We start from the raw sequence: 16,087 nt of genomic DNA on the forward strand, positions 1-16,087 counted from the left end.
AAAGGAAGGTATAATTACAGACAATTTATTATTGCTAAGTAATTTTATTTTTATAGCACCATCATAAAAGTAGTTGATACGACTCGAACGTCTGGTTTGCAGTCGTTTGCTGCAAAAAATATTAAACAACTTACACTAGCAAGACGATTGTAATAAGTTAATTTCTTCGATATAACTTAAAATTAAGCAAACATGAATTATAAAATCGGTGATTTTTATTATACTTGAGCAAACCTTTTGCTCAATTAAACGCTGAGCAACAAAAATCTTTTAAAGACTTATTAATTTAAATATAATTTAAAATTCGAACCCTACAATGTTACACGCCGTGTCTATTAATTAGTTACTCTTAGGAATAAACGGACAAACTGTTTGTTTTAGATAGAGAGTTTATGAGGCCAATTAGGGGCTAGCTTATTAACAGTTAAACTTACGAAGTAACGACCTCTCGAATGCACATTTATTTTCATTGGCTCTCACTATTTTTATCTCGCTTCGATCTTACTTGTATTTTTTTTAAAGTCTCTTAAAGGGTTATATTTAACACGTGATTTACATATTACCAGTGATCTATATTAATGGTTTAGTAAAAAAACTCCGGTTAGTATTTTAATTTGAAATAATAGATGTGAAAATGTATGTGAGGATATGTATTTTTTACATTACATTTACTGCCTGTAAATTTCCCAATTTCCCTGTAAAAATTGGTGGAATACACATGTGGCAAAATTTCGTTGAAATTAGACACATGCAGGTTTTCTCAAGATGTTTTCCTTCACCGACGAGCACGAGATGAATTATAAACACAAATTAAGCACATGAAATTCAATGGTGCCTGCCTGGGCTCGAACCCGAAATCATCGGTTAAGATGCACTCGTTCTAACCACTGGGCCACCTCGGCATATATGATATGTATATCTATATATAAGCTATATTTTGTGTTCCAAAAAAAAAACAACTTTTAAACCAATAAGAGTAAAGTATATACTGTAATGCACCGCTTTTTGCCGCTTTTAATTTAGACTATTGTCGTGACAAGCATTAATTAAACACCATTTGTTATAAAAACTTGATTAGTTGTAAAATATATATTTTTTAATATTATATAGAATAAGTAGAACCGGGATGATCTCGACGATGGAATACTTAAAGTTGCGGGTTCAAATCCAGATAAGTGCTCTTGACTTTTCTTGTTTAATTTGTATTTATAATTATAGAAAAACAACAGGAATAGTGTTATTAATACAAATATCAATTATATGTTAAAAATAATTGTTGTATTTTTTATTATTGTGAGGTTATAAGCACAATAACGTGCTGAAAGCCACTTTAGAACACTAAGTTTTCACGTATTTAATTTGTGTTTATAATAATTATGATTAGTTTCGAACTCACTCCACATTTATATATTAATATGTAGGTAGACAAGTGAACGGTCCACATAAAGGTAAGTGGTAACTGTCATCCAGCATCAGCAATGCCAAAGACACAACCAAGGCGCTTCTTTTCTGAATACTCTTCTTAAGCCTCGTTTAAAGAAGAACATATCGTAGCACTGAGGGACCACCACGGAGGGGAATATTGTGAGGAAAACGTCATATGCCAGGTATGATTCTGCTGTAAGTTTGTCCATAATAGAGTAGCGTGATGAGTGAAATAAACACGAGATAATTGATTATACATTGTGTTTTTTGAAATAATGTATAAAACAAATTCGAATTTTCAAAATTGTCATTTCCATACTATATTAACCCCACCATAAACAGATACAAAGCGTCAAGTAACCCTTCAAACGTCCGCTGTTTAACCCTCCACCTTCCCTGAAAGACTTAACTTAGGCGCTATCATGGCTCACTATAAAGGATGTTCTTATCAGCGCAGCTCGCTCGTAAACAGCCAGCTTTATGCGCTTCCGACTTCCTTTGTGCGTCACTCTGGATAGGGTATTTTGTACCGCTTTGTTTCGTTTTTTTCCTCTTTATTTGCTGTCAGTGATAAGAGGGTTTGTTTAAAAGTTAAGTGAGCTTTTTATAAGGCGAGTAGGGCTATTTTTTTTTTTGGAAAAAGGAGACACAAATTTTATAATTTATTTTATTTTATTCTGAATTCGATTCATTGAATATTTTATTTCAAAATGATTAGACAAGAGTTCTGCTACACATGGCTACTTATAACGCACGTTATGGCTTAAATAAAATTAAATATTCATTTATAATGTTACAATATTAAAAAATACTTTAACATTTTATTTTTTATAAATAACATTTTATTGTTTAATTGAAACTATATCATTTGTATACTCAACGGCTTATCTGTTATCATTTACAAAATATGTATCAATATTAATAAATTTATATAAAAAAATATTTTTTGACGTATATAACGTAACAGACAATATTGTAAAGCTTAAATATAAATAGGCACAGCATGCTTATGCTGGCACATAATACTTCGGGTCAATGAAGAAGATGAAAATATAAAAAAAAAACCGTCGAAAAATATGTCTAAAGATAACGAAACTAGGCTTTATTTAAATTTTCTCTCAGAGTGATTCAGAAGTAAAATTAACTTATTATTTTGGACGTAATTCAACCAAAATTTTTATTCACATATTGCAGTGTATTTTTAATAGTAAATATTCAGAAAGCCCTAGGCAATTTTTGATTTTCATACGATAAATAATAATGTAGTATGAATAACATCACCTCATCACAGTCAATCCGGATGACACGCGTGTTTGTCAGTCTGTCTGCTTACATTAAAGCCCGTCTTCATCTAATGGATTCGGACACTGAAATGTTTACACAATATCTGAAGTTTCTTTGAATTAAAATAGAGGACTTTCGAAAGAATCTTACATTTGTTTTGCATTTCCATACGTTTGTTATTGCGTGAGTACACGTCGACTTTATTTGATAAAATCATAACGCTATCTAAGTTTCATACAAGCTTGCAACAAAAATAGGACGAATAATTTTTTTTATACACACGTATTACTAAAGCTTATGTTATGTTTTTGAAGTCAAAAATCTTTGTTTGATGCGTTACACTTGCTGATTGATAGTCAAAAAAATCTACAATCCGTTCAGAAATAAACACCTCGGACCTGAGAAGGACTGGTGAACTCGAAATAACATGTGAAACTTAACTGAAGTTTATCTGCTGGGTAATAAACCATGATGAAGAAAACTACACGTGAAGGGTGAAAATTATCAAATACACTGCAGCACCTTGGTGGAAAAAGATCTACTTTAAGGTTTATGTCTTATTGCAAGGTGATATTGTCTAAAAGGAACAACTCAGGCAGCAATCATGGTATCGTCAAATGATAACTGTGTTAACAATGACATCGCATCGATAATATAGTTGTTAATTCATTTTTTGATGTTAATGTCCAGCGTGTCTGATTTACAATTAGCAGAGTTATTCTGTAAAAACTCAAAATCTCGACACTCCACGTAGAACACGATTGTGATATGTCTGAATTTGATATTGACTTTCTATGTATATATGTGTAAAGATAACTTTGTAATACTTCTGGGATTTGGCACAGTTAAGATTTGAATAGAGGAGTGTAGGAAACTAATATTTATATAGAATGAGTGTAAACACAACTTATATAAAATAAAACATTCCTAGTTGATATATTCAATGACAATATGAACTATGAGAAACTAAAAAAAATAATTTTGTTTATGATCCTTATTTGCTTTTTTTTAATTGCAATAACTAGCAAATAGACCTGACTTCGTACGAGTATAGTTTATTAATATATAAAATGATATTACATAAATATAATTTATACTCCATAGCACTTAGAATAAGGTATTTTTCTACCAGTATATTTATATATTTTGTAATTGGACTTTTACTTTCAGATATTCAATATTAGTATATTATATATATTAGTATATCATATTTTACTTATCTTGCGGATCATTGTATATAAAAGACCCGCTGAGTTCCTTTCGCCGGTTCTTCTCAGGTGATTTTGGCTTGTCATGGGTATTTTCTTGTCCGAACCGGTGGTAGTGTTTTAATTTGACAATCAGTAAGTGAGTGTAATACTGCTATATGTAAAAAAGGTGTTTGAGTTTGTAGTGTTTTTAGAATAATACATATAATAAAACATTGATAATTATTGTCCTCGTGCATGTTAGGATTTTGACGTATGACGTATTTCCCTTTTCGAGTGGGCCGCGGAATCATGTGTGTCGTTAGTGCACCGCGCTTAAAACTTAGCTAGTGTAACGAACTATTATCCTTCTCACCCATTCCTTAGCCCTTGTAGTGCGTTAATACTAAGGGTACGTTCCGAAGAAGAAAGTTTCTTCAAAAGTGCCCAGATTTCGAGGTAAATATTAATTCAGTCCACTCATCTCTTGTACAGTACAGTATCTTATATTTATATTAAAACGCACGGGTAGAGTAGGTGTATAAATAAAACGTTTATATCATAGCAAACACTCCCTCTTTTTCCGATAACTTCAACAATCATTATCATATTTCATAAAATTTACACGAAATCTCAATGAATTATACACCTAATGTTTTCTCATGAATCACTTCGTCCATTAGTGAAATCCGTATAAAAATTCGTTGTTTTTGAGTTTATCGCATACAGACGCAAGCGGAAGGACTCTTATTATATTTTATAATATATGGATATATGTAGTATACTTGGTTCAAGTCGTGAATGGGCGATAAGCAATAACAATTACAATAATAGTAAAACACAACATGGCATAATCACATCGAAATAGTGTATCACCCTAAGTCGGTATTGAACATTTCATAGGTGAAATACGAAGTGATTTCTTACAGGATAACACTGCAGGTGGCCAATTTGTTCGTCTGTATTGCTACAACTTTCACTTATAACATTTTCGCCTTTGATCGCACCGTACGTAGAGACCGCACGTAATTGTCAGCCTGAATGAGGAAACGCTATTTACTCAGTCGAGATTAAGGCAGGATACATAAGAATTTAATTGTACTTTACTGATATACTCGGTATTTAAAGTGTTGGAAAAGAACAACTACTGAGTTTCTTGCCGGTTCTTCTCGGTATCTAATTTCCGAATCGCTAGTTTTACATTTAAATCAACAACGTAAAACGACGATTCAAAAGAATAAAGTTTAGTTTAGATTTTGAAATATATGCCAGATATAAAATCAAAAACTATTCTCGATATAACGGGCTAATTTGATAAATTATTAATTAGTTAAGTGTGTATAATTTCACGCAACGTTCCTTAGAGCGGCATGAAAACGAATTATTTTCTTATGTTTTAAAGTGAAGTAAACCGAGTGTAAAATTCCCATTGCTCGGCTAAGGTTTCCCCCCTTTAGAGGAGAGGGTTTAGAGCTTATTTTACCACATTGCTAAAATGCCGGTAAGTAGGTAGATTTTAATTTGATAAATGCAAGTTTCCGCACGGTAGTTTCCTTTACTTAATTCGTCGAGTGCGAGTTAAATTTTAAAAATTAATTCAGCACATGAGGATTTAAGTGTTTGACCCGCAAACATCAGTTAAGGTCGACGTTTTCTAACAAGTCTCATTAATATAATATTCATATTTTCTCCTTCGATGTCACCATGGTGTCTAACTTATAAAGCTTTTAATTTTATAATTTGAAAAAATACAGCAACATAAGACTGTATTTTAAAATCAGAGCATTTTGTATAGATACGACCTTTTATACGTAAAGTAACAGCCTGTATATTTCCCAGTGCTTGGCTAAGGCCTCCTCACCCTTTGAGGAGAAGGCTTGGAGCTTTGCCCCAATGGTTTTTCGATTTACATGTGGCAGATTTCCGTTGAAACATAGGTACAGATTTTCTCACTATTTTTGTCTTCACAGCCGAGCACAAATTAGTGCTTAATTGAACTTCAATCGTGCTTGCGTGGGTAGGATACGAAACCCACAATCATCGGTTAGGATGCACGCATTCTAACCACTGGGCTATCTCAGCTTACTTTTATACTTTCAGCAGCGATAATAATTTTGTTCCTGACGGTGTTATAATGGTAGACATTGAACTAGTATTGAATTGTCATTTGGTATTTAAAATCGTTTATTTAAATCTTAAATTTCAATTAGTAAAAATGGATAAATTAATTTACAATTTTACTAATATTTATTAATTAAACTCAAATAAAAATATATAAATAAGTACATTTTAGACATAATATTTAATGGTAAATAATAATAAAAATAATATAATTTCATCATGAAACCAGAAAATGTAACCACAGTGTAATCACGCACGAAATTATTAATACAAAAAACAAAAAAAAAAGTCATTTAGTGGTTGTCGGTAATGCGCGCCGACACCGATCACGGCGCCTTCAAAGCGTCGGAAGAGCCTACGTTAATCACTCTTCCACTCCACTGTACGATGCTTATCTGCCCGCCTTGCTGCTACACTTCAAATTATATTGACTTTGACGGCCCCTCGTATATTATTACATGCACGTCTCTAAACAAAAACTTATGTTTTCGGTTGGATGACTTCTTTATTTCGTCTCATTATAATAGTTACATTAGATTTTGGGTAATTTAATTTTTCATTGTTATATTTGAGCAGTAAATGTAATGTAGATTATTTTGCTATTATCTGCTTATCGTTGCTATTATTAAACTGATAATTGTTTGTTTGTTCATCACGAAAAACTACTGAACCGATTTTGACGAAACTGTTCTGTTTATGGTAATATAACAATAAAATCAGTTTTATTCCATAACTATCCGTCAAACGTTTGAAGTCTCGGTAATAGTCTCGGGTGAGGTCTACTGAATTGTGGTATTGAGTTTACAAGCAAAATGGATATAAGGAATGGTTAAAGTTTCTTACAACACAAATGGTGTGAGCACCTACCATAAGATTGACCATTGTGAATACTTTTATAATACAATATAACTGTAACGTAAGTTTTTCGTCGTGTTTTAAACTGTTCGCTCTACGAATTTAATGATGTCTGATAACTTGAAATAAAATAAAATTACAATTATAGACTTATCTACACTAAACTGCTTTTGTAAATATGTTGTCGTCAATGATAATTAAAATTTTAATTTTATAATACCTAATACCTAATCATATTCTAAATTATAGTTTGCTATAATCTGAATCTACTATATTTTAACAGATAGTAAAAACAACTTACTTTGAATAAAAAAGGATTATTTTGTTTAGTTGGTCATTACAAAACATTGGCCATCAAATTGTTCCATCTTTAAAAATAGTGCTTTTAAAAATGGAATGACCAATTCATCACGACCAAACAAAATTCTTAACATCTTTAAAAACGATTACCTCGTCACGACACGTATAAAGTGACATACATAAATAAAACGACTCGGAAATGGGATGGCACTTTTTCTCTCGTCTGTACTGTTATGGCGGTACATCAAAGCGGCGGTGCCTTTGATGTGGCGGTTCTCGAGTATCAAGGAGCTCGCGTGAGCCGGGAGTCGGGATGTGACATTGGGTTAACTTATAAAATACAGACTTGTTTATATAAGGTTATGTTCATCATGTTCATAAATTATTAAAATGTTTTTGTAGACGTAGTCTTACCATCAATCGATAAATCAATCAATTCATATAACAGTTCTTATGAAATTGTAAAAAGTAGGTAAGAATATTTACTACTTATAACACCCGCAATGGTCGTCTTACATACGGTTAGGAATGGTCGGGGATAGATAGAATCACTATACACAAGATCGAAGCCTCATGGCTGTTATCATCAATATTTCCCACCTTACATTATTTATTATTCCTCACCTTATTATGCGCGTATTATGTTGCAAATATTACACAAATCACTGTAAAGTCAAAACAAATGTCAGTTTGTATTTTTAGACAACTTTACGAGACTTTTTTAACAGGAGTTAGAGATGTATTAGCTGATAAATATCCAACTGCTCAGTTAGTCTTCTTGTGTGTGGTTGAGAGTCTAAGGTTGGAAGTTGAGTATTTGACAGAATCACGCGGCTGAGTATGAAATTAATTATGTTCATATAACAAATAAGGTTCGTGAAGACTAAGTGTTGCTTAACACTTGCGTCATCCGTTTTGTTTTGGTAAGTCTGTTACGAAAAGGTAAAAAAAAACCTTGAAAATATTTTTTTAACATGTCTTATAATGCACTACGAACTATTCCAACCACAAGAGAACGAAAGAAAAATAAAGACATACATACATACATCTGACATCGTTTTGATTAAAATTTCATCGGCATAAATAATATAATTATGTATTTGTGAAAAAATTGCGTTGTGGACGTCGATGAAACTATTCGGAACTAAAATTAAAGTGGATGCTAACTACATGTCCACTTTAATTTTGTTGTTTTATAAATAAAGAAAAATAAAAAATGAATCAAAAAGTGTTTGTAGTGCACAATATAGCTGAGCCATTATGAGATTATATGTAATATGTGAATCTAAGGTTTATTTATCTATATTCCGTCTTGAATTGGAGTAGGCTATAGTATAAACTGTGCGTCAGAAGGCAGTTCCTTCCCAAGCAAAATTTAAAGAAGTTTAATAATAATTAGGATTCAGCTCTTGACCAATCGGAAAAGCATTAGTAGGTAAAACAATTTCAGATAGAACTAGTATTCATTTAAATTGGTAAAAGGTATGTTGGGAATTCTATAAATTCCAATTGCAAAATTTCGAAACTTTTGCTTAATTAATTAATCGTTTCTAAACTTTATTGACCATATCCTCAGCATATTCTAGACTTTAGACGTGATGTGAATTAATTTGAATATTTTTACTTGACCGCGAGTGTTTCGTTTAAATGGGAACAGACCTTATTTTAATAATTAATTAATTAAGATATCTTAAAACGACATTCTGCAGATAATTTAGATTAACATGTTAAATTAAATATACAATCTTAAATAATATATCAATATGAGGAAGCTAGACGAGCAAATGGAAGGCTTACTGCTTAAAGCAATCCCTACTAGTCAACCTTAGCAGAAATCATTTGTAGGTCCGCTACAGAAATATAAATAAAATTGAGAAAAAATCATACACTATCATACGTACGCGAACATAATATTATGTGTGTTATACTAAAAGACATAAGCGCTTCAAGAAATACCAATCTTTTTCATGCTGTCAATGCTAAATTGTGGTCTATTCTGTAGTTTTATTACCTTTGGTATATTCCACAATCGTTGTTTCTGTTATAATAGTGGTTAACACATCTTTCAAACGTAATAAATTGTTTTAATATCTAGATACATAATGTCTATCGTTAACTCATGTATACAGTTTTCTATTTAAGGGATATCTGTGCATCTATGCTCAAATTAGGAGTTTATTACTCAACTGAAAAAGCCTTTTAAACCAATATACAGATGATGAAGTGCGTTCTAGCGGCTTTCGTCTAAAATTTTATAATAATAATACAAGAATAAGAGCTTAGCAGTTTCACTCGCTTTAAATTTAGTCTATTGACGTGACTAGCGTCAATTTAATGATTTTGTAATTAATTCAATGGAAAGTTTTTTTTTATGTATAGTCTATTCCAATCTCAGAAGGAATAAAGGTAAACAAATATTTTCCAATACCTCAGCTGTATTGTGCAACACTTAAAGTTCTAACTAATATATCTTTTATTTATAATACAACACTATGCCACTAAACTATATATGTCCACTTTAATTTTACTCCCAAAGTTCTGATAACAGTTTCGTCGACGTTCAAAACGCCATTTTTTCGAAAATCCACAATGAATATATCACAGATTATTCAAGTTCTCGACCAATGATATCACGTCAAATCGAAGTCAAATGTTGTTTATTTGGTTCTCCTCTCTCTCTTCCTCTTGAAGTTGGTATAGGCTATAGTAATGGATGACAAAGAAATATGTCGATTAAAAGTTATGTCTTTCTTTGTGACTGAAGTATTATACTTACTTATTTTGCTCGTTATGTGTTGTATGAATATTCCGCCACATGAATATTCCGCAACTATCCTAACCTCCTAACCTAAGTGGAATATGCTCCTAACCTTCTCCTCAAAGGGAGAGGAGGCCCAGCAGTGGGAAATTCACATGTTGTTACGATTTATTTTTATACTAAATAGGAGGTAATCTCCGGGACTCAAATCCTAATTATTTTTTTATTGGTAGCTACATTATATCTATATTACTACTACATTATATCTACATTATATATAAGCTACATTATATCTGGGATCACTCGTACCCTATAAAGTACACCCGTGCGAAGCGGGGGCATTTCGTTAGTAATTTAATAAAAATGTAAAGTATTCACGTATTTAATTAATTGATTACTGAAATAATAACCTACTTTTGTTATACTTATGACACTCATAGGTCTTAATGTGTATTCCTTAATCATTCCGTTTCAGTTCAAAGTCAGTTTTCTTTTAAACTTAGATTCTTTTTTTGAAATTGTGTTTCATATCATATTAGAATTTAATTAAAACGCAAAATCTAACACAGGTTTAAAATTACGACGACGAACGAAACGATGACAAGAACACACCGTAATTACATAACTATAAAATCATATATTATATAGATTCATAGTAGATGTAAAATAATATTACTCTTTTAATCAAAGAAGTTGATTAATAACGCAATAAATAAGATAATAATTAAACATTATGGTCGACTATAACGTCGCATATAACATTAAATACGATATAATCGAATACATATCGTATATATCTAAGTAATTAGTAATCCAAGCCATACATTAATGCTATAATATTAATCTCGAAGATGCAACTGATATTGAGGCGTCAACGAATAGTTCGCACAGTACATTGGTCATAATATTTCAACGCTAGCAAATGCAGTGCATAGCTTGATATATGATGACAGAGCGACAGATAAATTACTCATAATTTATTGTATGGAAGCCGCTGCGCGCCTAATTACGGCCGTTGCAAAGTTGACTCATGCTAGCGGTGAGAAAAATGATTAGTGATTATATGTTAGGAAAGCGTTCAGTTTTGCTCGCGGCTAATATAATGATTATTGCAATACTCGAATGATTTAAGAATTTAGACTGTTAATATCTGAATATTTTCAAGAAAATGTATTCAAGTTTAAGTTACTAGTATATTCGAGTTTATTTTAATTAACTATGACTTTTGTTTTACATAAAGTTTTTAAAGTGTGAAAATATCGTAATTAATTTTGTTATACAACTTATTTTTTCATTAATATAAGATTTTCTTATTATATCAATGAAGTAAAATTTAATAAGATTCTTAACGTGAATATATTATTTCTAATTCAACTATTATATTTCAGTAAAATATATATAAAGGTTTGGAGATTAAATTAATTTCAATTTTGATAAAAAGTTTACGATAACTTTTAATTATGACATTTTATTTATCATCCTTTGGTTCAGCTATTTCTTAAAGATTAATAAATTATTAATGTACCAGCAAGTATTGTAGATGTAATGAAGAATTCTTAATTTAAAGTAGTTTATGTATCATATAAAATGTTTCATTAGTAGTATTTGTATTATAAGGGATATATTTTTAATTAAATTAACGTTATTCACATTGAGATTACGAGTTTACTGTCAGCTAAGTATAGCAATATTTTTCAAATAGTAAAAATGCAATCCAAATTTATTCCTTTCTTAGCAGTTGACATTAAGCTAAAACACTAAGGGCTTTCATTGAATTTTATCTTTCATAATTTCACCTGTTTAAATGTGTGGATTAAATCTCATTGCTGAATTTTAATAAATCTTTACAATTTCGTTGAAGTTTTGCACACTATTTTTGTGCTAGCTAGGTAACCTAACACAGCACAAAATAATTAAATTATCTTACTAAATTGCTTCATTTATTTAGTAATAGAATTGAAAAACGTTATGTTCCTTAAAAAATTTACTTTTTAAGTTTGCTATTTATAGCGTTGAAATTTTCAAGCTTTGGTACGAATTTATTTAAAAGCATGCACGTCGTAAGGTTTTATTGAAACGAAAGTGTGAAATTAAATATTTACGTATATTTTCCATTTTTATGTACTTTTTAACAACAAATCTTCGTTAACAGATATTCTTGCGGCTATTACAGTGTTTTATATACTAGTTATATAGTACACGCAATTTACTTCACCTTTGATTGATTAAAAATTTATATTCTATAATGATAATGTTTTTATTTATTAACATTTTTTTTTTAATTTAAAGACACGGTGCCATTGTAAGCTTTTAATGTTTGAATTATAATGTGTTCAGGATAATTAAGACTTTTATCACATTAAGAAAGTGTGTGCAGAAATTAAAAAGATAATTTTAATTCAATAACATTAACATTCATATCACTCAGCGCGTAATATTAAAAGATATGTGAATTTTACAAAAGTTTTTATCGAAGTATATCGATTAAGAAATACAAACACAATTAACAATCCTCACTAATTGTAACAACTTAAGTTAGAAGCTAATTTAATTACGTTACTATAGATTTGGTACATAAAAATTCAGTTAGTCTAACTAGAAAATTATAACCGCGATCGCGGGACGAAGCGATAGCGGGCTCAGAGTCAGTGCACTATAACAACACCAATATTACAAGTTAGAGATCACAGCTGTCGTACCCCGCTGGGGTTTAAGTCCGTCGATGATATGAGCCGACTGGAAACTAGAAGAACACTAATTTATATTTACACTTTCTTCTGTTCCGAATGTCCTTTTGGCATGGGCGTTAATGGTCGGCGCCCCCCTTCTTGTGTGCGTGGAGCGCCGACGGTCCTCAAGGGTGCAGCGGCCGCGGTCCAAATAACGGGTATGAGGGAAAGTAAGCCGCAAGAGATGGGTGTGGTGGTAGAGGAAACGGCAGAGGTGGCGAGGACACCAAGTGAGATGGCTTGCTGTATGGATGGAATCGTGGTGTCAGCGGTGACAACGGCGGCGTAGGGTACGTCCGCTGCAGAAGAGGGTGAGTCGCGCTCAACATCGATAAACTAGGACTCGATTCACCGCTAGCAGTGTGAGATCTTAAGTGCTGAAGTAGCTCGTCTGATGTCGCGAATCTTTTACCGCAGTATGCGGAGTCCCCAGCCATCCAGCTGCATACAAAGGGTAATTGAGATGCTGCTGCTAAAGCGGCTAATTGTGCATGAGCATATGCAGCTGCCGCTGGATGTCCGGTAGGTAGCTGAAAGGGTGTTTTGGCGTGATCGCACTGAGCACATCCCGCTGGACATACCGCAGATTTGAGCAAGTGGGAACTTAGAGAACATCCAGTGCAATAAGGATCTCTACAGATACCTAAATCACTCCCGGGAGCTTTCATTCTTGCATAAGCGAGGTATGGATTCAATCCATTTTTCAAAGCTTGATGTTGGGCAGCCATAATGCTGCTTGTCATAAGGTCCATATGTAGTGGAAATCCAGTTGGGGGTAAACCGCCTAGGAAAGCTGATGAACTCACAGGTACGCTAGGTTTGAAACTGGAGGGTTCTTTGGTATCTGAGGACGGCATAGTGCTCTGCGGGTATGGTAACTTGGACGTTGAGCTAGATGAGTCTGAATTTGATTTGGTATGAGCGGGTGAGTGAAGAGGACTCGTCCTCTCGTCAGATTTCTCGGAAGGCGTTTTGCGATGCGCCGGTGGCGATGTCCTTTGAGATGACGAACTTTGGTTGCTACTGCATCGCGCTTGAACGGGAGTCGTTGAAGCACTGCCCTTTGATGATGGAGTTTTTGAATGAGCGTTAACTGACGAAGCTCTATCTTCCGGTGTTCTAGTCTTTTCTCTCGAAGTTAGGCACGATTCGTAAGGCTTAAAACTTGGCTTGTTATCCACATGCATTGGTTTATCGTCGTATTTTTTGCTCGCTTTTTCCGCAGCGGAGATGAGCTTAGGGTTCGGCGTGTCAGCGCCGATCGCACTACAGGTCTGCGCTAGTAGCGCCAGCGGGCTCTTTTTCGCGTCGAGCTGCAACAAAGAAAGGTTTATGAAATGAAACGTCGGGTTGCGAGTGACGGCACAAAGGGAGCGAGGGTGCCCGGGGGCGGGAGGGAGAGGGAGTCCAATCACGCGGCCGACGCGCCATTATCCGCGCGTCTGGCAGCCGTCGGCCCCGCTTGACATTTCACTCGGCTCCCGCATGATGTAATCTCGCAGTGAAAAGGCCAATTTGTGCCGCTGAATTTGCGGCGCGCCTGTACTTGCTGGGCTGTCACGTCTATTATCACGGAACGGCGTTAGTTTGAGCGAACGTTTTGGGGAGGGAATTTGTTTTATGTTTCCAGAATGTCGACGTCATTTCACAAAAACATTTAAGCTAATAGGATTCTAGCAAGATTGTAATTATATTTTATGATTTATAATACCGATTCTAATTGTTGTTTAATAACAAGTTATGTTTGATTTATTAACTGTTTGCGTAATTACACTATGGTATTTTTCAAGGCCTATGCTTTAAATAATTGAGGCAAAAGTAATATAATTCTACACAATTTAATTTTTAACTGTACATCAACAATAAAATATAGTAAATACAAATTTCTAATTTATTGTTAAGAAACAGGCAATTAATTTTATTTAATTTATATTTCTGTATAACTTTATTTCTTAACTAATAACTACACTAACAATTGCTTCACGGTGCTAAAATTATAAAAATGTGTTTCAAAAGTTATTTTTTATTAAATTAATTACGTCAACATAATAATTTATAGTTCAAAAGAACGTTTCGCTCCACAATCAATCATTTTAAATTGAATGTCTTGCTCGGAATATTGCATGTTTTATAGCCTTGTTTATCGGCTTGAAAAAAATATTAATTCCATTGGATTAAATCCACTGACTATTAATGAACCATTTGTTACGTTTTATTGCTCATTTCTTGACATTGTACAGAAATCGGTGACTAAACGTTTATTTTAATATTATTAATGATAAAAAATTATGAATAAAATGGAATCGAAATTTTAGTGCATTGTTTTTATTTCCTTTGATTATTTTTATTGAATAATATTGTATTTATATTCATAGAACAAAGTCCGTAAATTCATTTATTATTATTTTCTTAATACACATGGTAAATAAATATTTTTTGTTGAACTATAATAGCCAATTAAATATTTTTCACTTATATCCGCATTTATTAATTATAAATATTCTTTGATAAACTTAGTATACTCGTACACGAATTAACTAGAATATTGTGAATTAAAAAGAAGGAAAAATGAGTGTAGCGTTTTTTCGTTCACAACATCCACAAAAACTAATAAGAAAAATAATAAAAATTGTATGTACAGACTAGACTATTTCTAATATTTTAACGTTGTTAAGCACTACATCAACAAGAAAATATTTGTTATGGGATAAAAGCTCCCAACTAATAAGTTCAATTCGATTAAAATAAAATATTTAAAATTGTACGAATGATTGATACTTTTTTGTATAGTATTTGCGATTTTAATTTTAGACTTAAACAACAATTACATTACATTAAAGAAAAAGAAACTTACGGTGGTCGGTAAAGGCGACAGGTAATCCGGTCGCAAATACTGATTACTAGATGTGAGCATGGTGCTCCACAATAAATTATCCTTCTCCAGTTTAAAAACGTTTCACAAACACTTCACAATCAAAGCTCTGTGTCAGCACATCACTCACAAGTCACAGGCCGCGGACGCGTTAAACTAACAACAAGCACGTGCGAGACACACGACAGTCGGCGTTGAACTGAGCCAGTTTCTGATGCGCCCCCCTCTCTGACACGTTGTCACTCGTCGCCGCGCCATTTTTGCATTTTGTGTACTTTGCGGGAGCTTTGCCGTCTTATCCCCACCGCTGTTTGACACCCCGTTTGTTAGGCGTCTCGCTCGCGCGCGGGAAAAATTACCACAGCGCCAGCCGCGGCGTTTTGATGAAAGGATTATATAAAATATGCAGAGCGCAGTCAAAGGCGATGCGGCGACAGAGATGCATAGCTCGGGAAATTGAATAGCCACGGAGCGGGTAAACGGTGGCTGAGTAATAATTTAGTTTAAGCGTCATCTTTCTGCGGTGTCCGCTTAGCGCTTTATATTGACATACAGT

General features: G+C 33.0%; 1 protein-coding gene across 1 annotated transcript; it reads right to left on the bottom strand.

Moving 5' to 3' along the window:
- Positions 1 to 12,082: 12,082 nt before the first annotated feature.
- LOC125065343 (zinc finger protein Elbow-like) lies at positions 12,083 to 15,742 on the bottom strand. Its single transcript, XM_047672894.1, has 2 exons — positions 15,514 to 15,742; positions 12,083 to 13,972 (listed from the first exon to the last, which is right to left on the bottom strand). The coding sequence occupies exons 1-2, from the start codon at positions 15,571 to 15,573 to the stop codon at positions 12,785 to 12,787; spliced, it is 1,248 nt and encodes a 415-aa protein (XP_047528850.1). The 5' UTR covers positions 15,574 to 15,742; the 3' UTR covers positions 12,083 to 12,784.
- Between the last annotated feature and the right edge of the window lie 345 nt (positions 15,743 to 16,087).

The sequence above is a fragment of the Vanessa atalanta genome, chromosome 7 (genome assembly GCF_905147765.1).
Source record: "Vanessa atalanta chromosome 7, ilVanAtal1.2, whole genome shotgun sequence".
In the NCBI taxonomy this organism is placed as follows: domain Eukaryota; kingdom Metazoa; phylum Arthropoda; class Insecta; order Lepidoptera; family Nymphalidae; genus Vanessa; species Vanessa atalanta.